The sequence below is a fragment of the Nipponia nippon genome, unplaced genomic scaffold (assembly GCF_047370975.1).
Source record: "Nipponia nippon isolate SJK-2023a ecotype South Korea unplaced genomic scaffold, ASM4737097v1 scaffold_2, whole genome shotgun sequence".
Taxonomy (NCBI): Eukaryota; Metazoa; Chordata; class Aves; order Pelecaniformes; family Threskiornithidae; genus Nipponia; species Nipponia nippon.
In genome coordinates, this window is record NW_028262336.1 from 101778414 (window position 1) to 101791686 (window position 13273).

Genomic DNA, 13273 nt, shown 5'->3' on the forward strand with positions numbered 1-13273 from the left:
CTCCTGACAGAAATCCCTAATTAGTATATCTTTTGTTTATAATGATATAGTATATCCTCTGTTTATAAAGACAGATAGTACATCTGAAATGTGCATGAGTAACAACAGAAAGTTTTAAATATTTAATATGTATAAATTACTGCATTATTTTTATTCCCAAACTGATGTCATTCTACAGCCTTATCCAGGCCCATTTGAGAATTTCTGTTTGGGGCATTTTGAAGTATCTGAGAAAAACATTTCTATCTGAAAGTTCCTGGAAAAGGACATTATAGATCCCAGGGCCAATATGCATGTAGGGATTGTGGGAGACGCTCATAAATCAAACGGAATGAACAGCTGGAACGTCCATTCAGTTCAATTGATGTTAGGAGTACTCAGCACCTGTGAAAATTAGCGTGCTTACCAGGTGCCTAAATAAGGATGGATCAGTGATTCAAAAAATGTGAGCTTAGTAAGTCAGTTTTGTAAATGTACAATGATGTTTGCTATAACATTTCCATCACGCAACACAGTCAGGGAGGAAATGGGATGTCTGGAACAACTGCAGGTTATGCCTCTAGACTTGACCCTGACACACACGGCATCTGGAGGCTTGCAGGGTTGGATCCCTGGCGTTTCCAGAGCTTTGTTAAGCTCAGTGGTATACAACAGCCTGCGACTTATTGTCATTTTCAGGACTGGAGGCCAAATCGATGCTGTTATTTATGGAGAACCTTTTCTCCATATGGAAGGCTTTCCTTCCAGGAACATTTCAAAGACAGCAACCAACTCTGTTCTGCTCTTCCAGTGCTCTTGTATGGATTACAGCGGAACAGTCGGGAGCCTCTTTCTCTCTTTGCTAACACAAGTACTGAGGAGGGTTTTACAAGACCCATCAGTGAATGTTGCACAATCCAGGCATATGCTACGGCAAGTCGCAATCACTTTGAAAGCAAGTAATTTCAGTGGGGACTTCTTCAAAACACATGGTGTGGTGTGGTCTTTGGCACTTAGATCTTGCCCTACTTCAAGCAGGGAAAAAAATCAGGAAAATTAAAATAAAACAAATTTAGATTAATGTAATCTCAGAGTTATGAATGTATATGCTCAAACTTCAGGAGATTATTTTTTTCAGCCTTACATCAACTCAGCTGTTTTGCATATGTTGGCCTTGGTTAGTTCTGCTCTGTTTTGGGGCATAGATGTTAGTATGTTTTTAATATTTCTTTCATATCTCTGAGATTTACAATTGATATGTATACTCTAATACTTTTGATAACATATAATATTTGTCTCCTAAATCTCTGGGACAGTGGCCATCAACCCATTCTTGTGTCGGTAAAGCTAAAAGTTTGTGTACATATGTACGAAAATATTCATACGCGTGGATCTTATTTTGTGACTACGGCTCCTTGGTGCGACCTGTAGGTATAGGACCCGTTTAACAGGATCACATTATACACCGGGGAGGCTGGCTGTTACCGGAGGACTCCGGCTCTGACATGCCCGGCCTTGGAGGACCGCCGTTCCGCAGAAGCGGGAGGCTGGCAGGCGCCCCTGGAGAGGGCCGAGTCCCGCTCCCTGCTCAGGGCTGGGCCAGCTGCAGTGGCTGCTCGGGCCAATGTCCCGTCGGGTTTTTAACATCTCCACGGGTGGAGGCTCCGTGGTCATTCAGGGCAACCCGCTCCAGCGTCTGACCACCTGCTCACTAAAGGCCATTTTTCTTGCGTTTAAATGGGATTTCCCGCGTTTCAGTTTTGCCTCGAGCCCTGTCATTCGGCACCACTGAGAGGAGCCTGGCTCCATCCTCTTTACTCTCTCCGTGAGGTATTTCTGCACAGGGATTAAGATCCCCGCCTCCTCCGGGAAGAACAGCCCCAGCTTTCGGCCTTCCCTCACGTCAGACGTTCAAACCCATCAAAACCCATCAACCACCTCCGTGGCCCCGCATTTCTGCCTTTAGGTCCGAATTCATCACGGCTCATCAGAGCTGCGGCCCCCTCAACACAAAGCTTTCGGCAGAGGTGCCGCCTCCTGCCAGGGGCTGGCGGCGGAGGAGCAGTGGCAGGCACCGCCCAGCTATGGCCGCCCGCGCGTCTGCCACAGACCCCCGCCAAACGGTCAGCTCCCGGCCTGCGATGGGACCGGGCTAAAAGGGAGCCGTCGCCTGCCAGCCCTCAGGGCGTGAGGGGGAAGATGCGTGTGGGAAAGCAGCCCGGGGCGAGAGGGGCTCCGAGGGGCTCCGCGGCGCTGCCCGCCCCGCCGCTTCCCGCCCCCCACGCCCAGCATCCCGCAGAGCACTGGCGGGGCAGGGCGGGAGGAGAGGGTTTGCCGCTCTCTGTCCCTCCCGCCATGGCTTGTACCATTCCCTCCGGGTGGGAGGGGGGGAGAGGGGAAGCGGCGGCGCAGCCCCAGCCATTTCAGTGCCCTGCGCGGCGCCTCTTCCCGCCTCTCCTCCCGCCCTGCGCGGCCCCGCCCCGGCCGCCATGTTGCGGCGGCGGCGGGAGCGGCGGCGGGAGCGCGGGCGGCGGCCGGGGCGTACGGAGCATGCACGGCGCGAAGCGGCGTCCCGCGGACGCGCACCCTGGCCAGTGGGTGCTCATTGCACCAGGTAACCCAGCGGGGCTCCCCGGTGGGACAGGCTCTGCCGCAGCGCCCGTCTCTCGCTCTCCGCCGCGCCCCGCTGACTGGCCCTGGCGGTGCTTGCCCGCATCGCATAGCGGCGGGGCTGGGCCGTCGCTCGGGCAGGAGGCGGCTGCCTTCCTCCGAGGGCTGGGGCAGGTCTCTGGGCTGCGGTGTGCAGCCAGCCCCAGCCCTGGTGTAGTAAGGACGTTTTGAGACACAGCCTTTACACAAGGCCCTACAGAGTACCCCCCTTCGCCTTCCAGGGACCCTGTTTCCCTCACTGCATTTATGCGGTTTATTTTTGTGTGTCATTAAGGTTTTCTGAAGGTCTGCTCGCCCCTGGTTTGCAAACGGCGTTGTGAGCCCTGGGGAGAGGAGCTGTAGAAGAGAGGTCTGGTCACCGAGGTCCCTGACGGAGCCTCCCTGCCGCTGGCAGCCCACCTTGCCTCCATCTCCTTAGTCCAGCCCTGCGTTTTTTGAAGGAAACTGTTTAGTGCCCTAAGCCTCCGCTTTAAAACAAACTCCTTGGAAGCCATAAGTCCTAAGCCAGAGTGAGATCTCCTCAGCTCTTCCTCTCTACAGGCTAAAGAAGCCAGACCTCCACATGGCAGCTGTGTAGATGCAGTATGCACAAGGCCTTAAACACTGCGTAGGCTTTGTTTCTCTCACGTAGCGCTGAATAAATGGGAAGATGCCTTTCCCCCTTTACACATATTTCTGCCTAGGATCAGGTTTTAAAATTTTAAATTCACAGATCACAAAAGGTTTTTGTGTTACAGATGAGTGAAACAGGATGTGCTTAAACCCCAAGACACTTTAGAGGAAGGGGGCGTTTCATGAGTGCTTTTTTTATTTTGATTTCTTAAGGAAATGCAACTTCCACAATTATCTCTGGGTCAGCTTTGTACTGTGCCTATTTCTTACCCCACCCAAAACTTCTGAGTGTTAATTTTAACCAAACCTGATAAAAAGAAGGAGCTCTTCGGAGTAGTTTTATGAGCTTTGTGAAAATGTCTGAAATGATGTGAGAAATGCTATTAAGGGCACGACTGAAGGAAAGGTATAGCAGGAGCTTAGTTTAGCAAAGGTTGAAAACAAGGCAGGATCTCAGTCTTAAGACATGCATCTGTAAGAAACCAGGCTTCTCTAGTTACATGAGAAACAGAACCAATTGTTATGATTTCACTGATTCCTCTCTTCCTCTGGTTTTAACTTTTCAATTCTGCCCTTTGGTATCTGACATGCTTGATGCCTAAGAAAGGAATTTATATGTGAGGAATTCCTTTTTTTTAATATTGACTCTCTGCAGACGAGGATTTAAAGCTGAATCTTGTATCAGATGACTGGCTATGCCAACAGATGTCCATACTGTGCAAATATTTACAAATATGCTTAACTTATGCATGAGCAGTCAGTTCTGTGCAGTAAGTTAAATTCTTCAGTAAGTGTTTGCAGGATTGGAGCCAGAGCTTGTAACTTCCGTGAAGCCAGACAGTTTGTATTACCAATTATGCCAGCACAGCTCTGACAAAATTTATATAGTACTCCAGACCTGCAAGAAAGTTTATTAAGCCTTAGTAGAACCTCAAATCACATAGTGATTTTAAAAAAAGTCTGTGGCTGATAATTCAGAACTCTGCAGCTGATGAGACTTGCCAATCATATGAATAGGACTGCTGAAATGAAATAGATTTAATGATTTTAGTTTGGTTTTAACTTTTTTTCCAGAAAAGAGATTTTTAAAGTTAACGTCTATCACTTTTCAAAGTTTTGTATTTCTTAACTGCTTTGTTGAATGGATCTCAGTTGTTCTTCATTGGCCATTTAGCAGAATTTGTAGTGGGAAGACCTGATTACTTTTAGAAATGAAGATGGATGCAGTTGGATTTATAGCAAAAAATGCTTTTTCTTTGACTATGTTAAATTTTATTTATACGGCAATCCATATGTTCATAATACCCACATGGCATTATGCTACTTACATGCATAAAAACAACTGGCGTAAATAGTTGCAGAATCTAGTTCTGGATGTGAGTTTAATACCATTTATGAATAAGTCTGCCAACACCTTCTGGGTGTAAATAGTCTATTTATCTCTTGTATCTGTGGCCATTATCCTGTGCATAGTGGGAGGAAGGACCAAGGTGTGTTTTAATGCTATGCGAGAAGCTCCAAAACTTTTCTTGTAATAAAGGCATTTTCTAAGCTCCTGGTTTCAAGTGCTTAAGTTAGTTTGAACTACTCACCTGGATAGTCTGCCTCCTAGAACAGCTTGTGGGGTTAATAATGTATACCATCCTACACAACCTAATAGCATCTCCACTTGGATATATGCCATTCATCTTGCTTTGATTGTAACATCTTAAAAGTTCCTGTATGGATGGAGATGGTGACTAGTTCTGCAAAGAAGCTAGATATCTTAGTCTAAAAAAGAATGAGGTCTGTCAGAAGTATAGAAATAAAACAATGGGAACTGAAACTTGCTTTCTTAAGTATCGGTATTTTTCAATCATTCAGACTGTTGGAGGTTCAACAGTAGCTTCCTAGAACAAGGCAAAGATATGGCTGGAGTTCTGAACAATGATGCATATGTTGCTCTGCTTCCTTAGTTACTACATCGTTCTGAGAATCTATCTGATTTTGCACAAGTTTCTGACTGCAGTTTTGCTGCTTACGTGACATGTAGAAACACTTAACTGTGTAAAAAGCACATGTAAGAGGTGAGATTCTTTCTTATTTGGACTTCGGCAACTGACAACATCGGGTTGATATCTGGAACACAGCAGCTAAAAGGCAGGCAAATTTCGTTTTCTAATTGCCATAGAAAGTGAGTAGAGTATGCTTGTCTGCTTTAGTATTGAAGGTTATAAAATTATTACTAATTTCCTTGTTTCAGTGCACATTTATATTGCACTATGTTATATTGCATAGACAATAAATTGCTGCTCTGCTCTTCAGAGCTTGTTTGATGACTGAGGAGATAAATTTCAATTTTGTTTCTGATTTCTTAATTTTTATATTGATTTCAGTGTTCTGGAAACAGCTCAGAAACAATCTCCTCTGTCAGGTAGAACTGCCCATGTTCTTTGTTGAAGTCATGATTATGGCTAGAGGAGTAATGCAGTTGGAGTGCTTGTTTTACCAATGATGTGTGTTATGCCAGCCCACTTGAACTGTTCTAGAGGGCCAGACTGTCACTTTCTGTTGCAAGTGGTTAACTCTATCATTATATTTCTGGTGCTGTAAAACTTTGATCGTTAGTGTCCATCTCATGCCTATCCATCATAGGACAGAGCTACAAACCACGCAGCTCAGCGGGTATTTTGCATGGATTATAGAGGTGGGTGAAGGTGGGAAGGGCGAGCAGAGTAGCCTGAGCTGAGAGGCAGAGCTGATGTTCAGTCAGCAGGCCAGTCACCTTGTGCTTCATTTCAATCAGTCTTTGCCTACCCTCATCCTTTCCTATGGCATTCTTTCCTTGTTCACCGTTCTTAGCAGCAGCCTGATGACAGTCTTTGCTCTCACCAGCTGTTTGCCACACCAAGACACTCAGGCTGTTTGGCATGGGAGAGTCACACAAGAGAAGTCTGAGTAGGAAGGAGAAAGGAGAGCCTCAGACAGTCATATCTTGGCTGGCTGGTAAGCAACTTCTGGGCGAGGTATCAAATTTTACCTTTAGAAATGGTAGCCTGCCCTTGTCCTGGTGAGAGCTCTTGTGATGGTGTTTCTGCTGATACTTTTTTTTTCCATGGACGCAGGATGATTTAATACCCCAATACAATAATCGTTTTGTTTTGTTTTTATAAGCATAATTGTTCCTATGTTAGGGATTGAAACACCAAGGACAGGACAAAGCGGGAAGCCAGAAGTCAGGGGGAGAGGAGTTGGGAAGTGTTGGTCTGGTGGAAAAGGTAAGATGAGGAGAGGGTGGTAACCATGTTAATCACTCCTGAAAGGCTGGAAGCCGCGGGTGTACATTGCGCGGCCTTATCATGGACATTTAGAGAAAGGTGGAGAAATGGATGTAATTAGTCAAGAGAGAAAACGATGAACAAACAGGAAGAGGGTAGATGGAGGGATTGGTCATATGGAGGGAGGTGATGAGGACAGAAAACTTGGGCATGTGGGTGAGAGCTGTGCATGCTGGGCTCAAAATAGTCAACTGTTTGGGCAGTTTCTCCAGTTGCAGATTAACTATGCTGTGGATATACAGGCACCAGATTTGGCCTAGAGCAGACTCAGCTCAGCACTAACAGTTTATTAGTTCAAGCGCTGTGCCATGTTAACACATCTCTGCTATTTCCAGGACCAGCTTTGCAGTGCAGCTGCTTTCAGACAGTGTCTGAACTAATAAGTCCTGATGGACCCAAGCTGGCTCTATGCAGACCCACTTGGGTGTTTTTGTGCTGTGCTCCACGTTCCAGGGGATTTTATTAGCTTGGCTGGAAATCCGGATCTGCTTTGTGCAGGGTAGTTGACGTCGATGGTTAAGAAGACCTCCCGAATCTGGAGTTCTGGAGGAATCATGGTACAGAGACACCAAAGTGGTAATAAGTCCTGAAGGACCCACATGGACTTCCATTGGTGGGTGGCCGAGTTTCCAGATTGTGCTTTTCTGCATTTCTTGTAGTAGTTGGATAATCAGGAATGTTGTATTACCCGTGTATCTGAGCCCCCCTTTACCCTTGAGAATGTAGAGCTTCCTATACAGGCTTCCTATTGTATTGGTCTAGCTACTGAACAGGTACGAGGGAAAAGAAGTAGCTGCTGAGGATTAAAACCTGGTCATCTCACAGCCAGAAAGTTGCTAATGATGTGCTGTAGTAGAGGAGATTCTGTCTATGTTTACTGAGTATTCATGTACATTTTTTTTAAATCCTATTACCTGAACCAATGAGATTTTTTTTTTATGTGCGTATAGGAAATTTCTACTTGCTTTGTGAGCTGGGCCTATGGAACTACCATTTTTAATGTTTTCTCTAAAAGTCATGAGAACTAGAAATTATTTTCTAGAGAGACAAATAATACTGATACCCCACCTAATCATAGGGTTCTAAGGGCAGAGCTCTGGAAGACCCTCAAGTACTGCAGTAAAGTCACTGTGCATGACATAGATCTGATCTGGGCTCTGTATAACAAATAAACATGCTTACATAATGGCTTCAAACTGGTCTTACCAATAGCAACCAAAATCACACTAGCTGCTTAACAGGATGGGTGTGAAGGGCAGTCTCTTTTCAGTAAACTTTCTCAGGGATAGGTGTTGTGTCAGAACTGGGACTATTTATATCCTTCACTGGTTTTAGCAAAGAGGTCAGGAATCAAAGGCAGTTTTCTAAGTCTGGTGTTCCGCTCTACCTCTAAAATTAAGACTGCTGTATTTAATTTGTTCTGTGTTTGTCTGTATTAGGAAAAGAAGTAGGGGTTAGCTGCAAGCTGAAAATTATTTTCAACCTTATTTTTCTGAACTAGACAAGTTCAGTTGACTACATTTTTTCAGTCTGCTGTTTTTCTTAAACAGTAAATTGATTAGCTTTTTTATTGTTTTATGGGAACTGCCATATGAATAGCACTGGAAGGATTGCAAGGGGGGGAAATTTAACAATCCTATTATTTTTAGGAGTTACTTATTTAAAAATAAAAGGAGCAGTTTCACATTAGACTTGGCAAGTTGTGTGAACAAATCTCATATATGCCAAAAGTCAGATGGAGGCAGAAATAAATGGACTGTGATGCCAAACCGTAGGGCATCAGCACACGTTAAATTAATCCTCCGTTCTTTCGAATGAGACTAAGGAACTTTTGTCTCCATGCAACAACAGAGGAAGCATTTGACTTGAAAATTTTGGGTCATATTGAGAGAAGACATCATAGCAAAAGAAGCTGTGGAATACTTAATGCATAAAAGTAGTTTGCTTTAAAATCTGAAGTAGGCAGGTTTTATATTTTTTTTCCATTCTCACAGCTTGCACTTAACGCTTTTATACATGCTTTTATTTAGCATTTAAAAAATAGTTCAGTTGATCTGCTACAGAATAGACCACACTGCTGCGCTCTTAGGGAGCTTGATTCAGAAGTTGTAATGAATGTCAAAATTGAGCAGGATACTTGAACATTAATACTTCCAGGATAATTTAGATAAAGAACTTGGAAATAATGTTTACAATAAACAAATATGTATGGTTTTTAACAGTTGACTTAAAACATTAGAAAGATTATATAAAATACATGCACATATTTATATACCTTCTTAATAAGGTGAATGTGAATACACTTATTTTAGAAGTTAGCACTCTGTGGGCATATTTTACTTAACCCTAAATTGGCATTTGCATCTCCTGAACAAAGCCTTTTGCCTGCAGGTAATTTGCACTGTTTCTTATATGTCATCTCTTAAAAGGCATACTGAGTCAGCTGTGTATAAAGCAGATAGAACTGGCAAGCTAAGGAGCCAGAAGGAAGCATAGCAAATAAAATAACTGAAAAGAGATGTTTTAATGTGTAACACCATCTCCTACTTCTGCTTTCTGCCATCTGGCTTGGAAGAGACCAACTTATGCCAACTTAGGCCTCTCTGCACATGGGAATAGGGCTGATTCAGCCAGTAACACAGCTGCACCAGTGTTGACCCTATAAATATTGAGAAGGGAAGTCTGAAGTTTTTATCCTTTCCAGTGATAACCTGTTCTTGAACTTCTCAAGACTGACCTCTCCTTCATTCAGCTCAAACCCCTCATGATCTGCCTAGCATCTAGGTTTCAGTAACGGATGAATTAGTGCTGTCCGTTGCTGCCAGTGAGTCCATGAACATGTTTTTTTGGCCTAAGAAATGAACTGTGCCAGTGTAAGGGGAAGCCAATAGATGCTCTCAGGCAGAAGTCTTAATATTTAGCTGTATCGCATAGCTGTGTACTGGAGCAAAAGACTGCTCAAACTGTCTGGTAGCATTTCCATGTGGAGTTTTGCTCAAGATTGAAAACAGTGCCATTTTTAGATATCATTGTGTTTTATCATAGGATTTGCAGGTGAAGAGGGAGCCAGAAAGACCTTAAGGGGTGTAAATTATGTCACGTGAAACATTATTTCGTTAGGGCACCAAATAATAAATGCTGTGATTACCAAACTGATAACCATTCTATCTTTTACAACAGGCATTGCAAAAGTCCTCTCACTGAAGCTAGTACTATGTATAGTCAAGGAGAGAGTAAGGAGGTGAGGTAATATCAAGTTAATGTAACTGAGTAACAACTAAGAAGATATTTCCAAAAATCATTGTGTACAAGTGCAAAGCTGTACCTTATATGTAAGCACCTGCAAAAGAGGCTGTTTGCAAATTGAGCTGTGTGCCATTTAGTACTCCCCTGAGAGCATTGTGAGCCAAGGAAGCAACAATGTAGTTTTGTGGCTCATCTCTTGCTCTCCCACCTCTGTAAAGTCACATACAATCTAGTTTTCTTATTAGCTTACGCAGGTCAAAGACGTCAGTGTCACATATAGAGTAGGTTATATTCTATGCTGTCTGCTCCTGCCATGGGTTCTGTCCCTTTGTTCCGGTGATCATGTAACCGTATGGTGAGTGAGAATAGCTTACTGATCTGGGTGAAAATTAATACTTCTTTTTTGTGACTGGTTATTTCTCAGCTGGATCAGTGTGCTGAGCCAACTTGCTGTGTGGCCATGAGATTGCAAATTTTGATATAAGGAAGCAGAGATGCTCAGCAGGGAGGGAGCAGAGGTGGGGACCTCAGGACTGCGGTTTTCGGCGGCCTGTGATCTTTGGTCACTTGAAGCCGTTCATGAAACTGTATCCTCAGTCTGTGCATACCTGAATTCATTCATTATGGTAATAGTTAATTACCTTGTAACTTATAAAAATTGTCGAAAGTTTCAGTGATACAAAGTACTGGATTTATTAATTAATTTTCACTGGGCTTTTTTCAGGGCATGCTGCAGGACAGAGGACACAGGCACTGAATTAAAACCATTTACTTTGGGATTGACTGATTCTAAAAAGAACATAAATAAAATTATTATTAGATCTAACATATCTGTACCCTTAGGCTACATAGTTTAAGATCTTCCATAAAATGTCCATTTAATGGGCTCCATCATAATGTCTCCATCTGACACACCTTTTGTGCATGGTTAGAAGTTAAGAAGGGAATGGAAAAGACTTGTGTAGGTGACGTATGGTTTAATATCTGTTTTTAAATGAAATCTTAACTTTATATTTCCAGACTTTTAAATAATCCTGTTTTTTTGCAGGGTGATGGTGGTAAGGAGATTTGTGCTCTCAGAGGGTTTTTTCCTCTTACGCAATTGACAGATATTTACAGCCTTTTTGCTTGCTTGGCTGGCAGCTTTTTGAATGGGAATTCCATATAACTTGATATTAGTATGTTATATATAGTATTCTATAAGCATTTTTTAAAAAAAAAAAAAGGTGAATAGACCTTGCATCATCCATAACAGTTTCCTAGATCTTAGTGGGAGTTTTATAATCTTTTCCAATTTATTCATGTTGCTGTACCAGCTAACACTTTTTTTCTTTTTTTAAATGGCCATATTCATTAGTGCCTCATATCTATCCATTATAGAAGAAATTATTGCCAGAAATCCTTTGACAGCTGGTTCATTTTCACTTTGTTCTGTTTATATGTTTTATAGAATTTGCCTGTTGTATGTCTGACCTCCACAAAATACGATAGGCTCTTCTCCTTTTCTGTAATGGAAAGCTTCATTTAAGCTTTTATAGTCTTTTGCTCAGCTTCAGGATTCTGAGGTTCTGTCTGTAGACTCCAGTACAACTGATGAATATATCACCCACATTTTTAGATGGACTTTGTGTGATTTGGTTAATAGTGAATGAACAGTAGACTATAACTTAAGCAAAGTAGACATACGTATCAGCCCAGTGTTTGCATTTAATTGTCCTGCGTTGTGCTTACCTCAGAACTCCCTCCTCTGGTATAGCTGTAGCGGTACTGCATCCGGATTCATTCTGCATTGCTGGAGCTGCCTGAAAGCTCAATGGAGACAGAGGCATGTATTTGCAGGGGATGATACAGGTGGCTTTAGGCTTTAGGTGGGTTCAGCTGCCTCCTGGAAGTGCCTGTCATCTGTCTTCCCTGGCAGTTTAGACAGTGGCTTGCTAATTGAGATGCCTCCTTGGGACAAGATTAATTGAGCCCCTCTGTACCCTTGTGTCATTTTTTTTTGTATCCTTGTAGTGAATGTTGTCCTAGGAGGATAGCATGCTGTACTGGCACATCTGTTAGTAAGCTGACCTGTACTGACTGTGTGTTACCTGCGGCTTACAGCTGCAAGACGGTTGGTACAGAGTATAATACTCAGTCAGAAAGGTCTTACCTCTCTCACTTGTTATTCTTGTAGATGAACAAGTTTCTCAGGGCTGAGCTGTGTAGTAAGCGTAGTGGCAATCATCTGATGTTTTCCTTTAGGATTTAACAAAAAGGCTCTTCCTGTAATGTCTCTTTTGTCTGCTTATTTTCTGTAAGATTATTTCTTACCTGGATGTGAATCTTAAACAAAAAAAAAGACTGGGTTTAACTCTTAGTTTTGCTAGAAAATTGCTACAGCACTGTTTTTTAAGAATTCTTTATTTTTTTGGCTATAAGAGATCCTTGCCCAAATACAAGGACTGATAAATGTAATGATATTAAAGAAATCCAGTTACCTTTCCTGGCTAAAGGCCAGAACACACACAAGTTAGGTTTGGACACCTAACTTCAAAAATCCCTTGCTCAGCATTTTCCTAGTCATGAAGTATTTCAATTCAGATAAATAGGGCCTTCTTCACCCTTAAGGCCGTGTTAATATTGCATCCAGTTTTCCAAGCAGTCATTCTCCCAATTGCCTCTTTTTATCTGCCGACTTGACATCTAGTAGAGCCAATCTGTAACAAAAATATACTTCAGGTGCCCCTGGAAATGGAGTGGGGCATTGCCTACATTTTAAGGAAACTGGAAGTAAAAGAAACTCAGAGAAACCACTTTTGCCTTTGCCCGCTCCTCCCTTCTTCTTGTGTGTGTGCACATGTGTGTGTCTCTTCTGGTAAACCATCTTCTATGGCAGCTGTGACGTATGCTCTGGTCCCATCAGCACGAGATCCTGGGACTGAAGGCTGCAGCTTGGGCTGTTCATTAGGGTATGATCACTGCTGTCCTCTGTGCAGTGATGAACCCCACGGAGCTTGGGGAGGACCAAAGAACTAAATGGGCAGAGCTGTGCTTCTTTTCACATGGCGAAGAGCTACCGGCTGAGCCAAGGCAGCTGCAGGGCCAGGCTGCATATACAAAGGGGCAGAGCAGAAGGTGCTGAGCCTGGGGTAGCATGGGGCAGGCCTTAGTGATGGAGGGCAGTTATCTGGGTTGGGAAGACGGAGGACTGATGAGGAGGAGATGGGCCACTGTATCCCTTGGTTTTTTACACCGAGTGCTCCCTATGTGCAGGTGTCTCCCAGGCTTAGCGGGGATGGATAAATTCAGTGTGTTACTAGAAGGTTAGGAAAAGAGCATATCAAATAAAGATGTGAACTTCATTAAAAACAGCTACATTAGGAAGGATTGTCTACTTAATTGTTCACGTTATACAAGATGCAACCTAGGGCTCAGCTGGACTCGTTCCCAGTATTCATAAATCTCTG

At 43.3% G+C, this 13273-nt stretch overlaps 1 protein-coding gene across 3 annotated transcripts in view; it reads left to right on the forward strand.

The window, feature by feature from the left end:
- The first annotated feature begins 2462 nt into the window (after positions 1-2462).
- RNASEH2B (ribonuclease H2 subunit B) overlaps positions 2463-13273 on the forward strand; it is a 44858-nt gene continuing 34047 nt past the window's right edge. For all 3 annotated transcript variants that reach the window (XM_087758266.1, XM_009463072.2, XM_087758265.1), the window contains exon 1: positions 2463-2593. In XM_087758266.1, the coding sequence (XP_087614392.1) occupies positions 2530-2593 (64 nt within the window). In that variant the 5' untranslated portion in view covers positions 2463-2529. The remainder of the gene's footprint in view (positions 2594-13273) is intronic.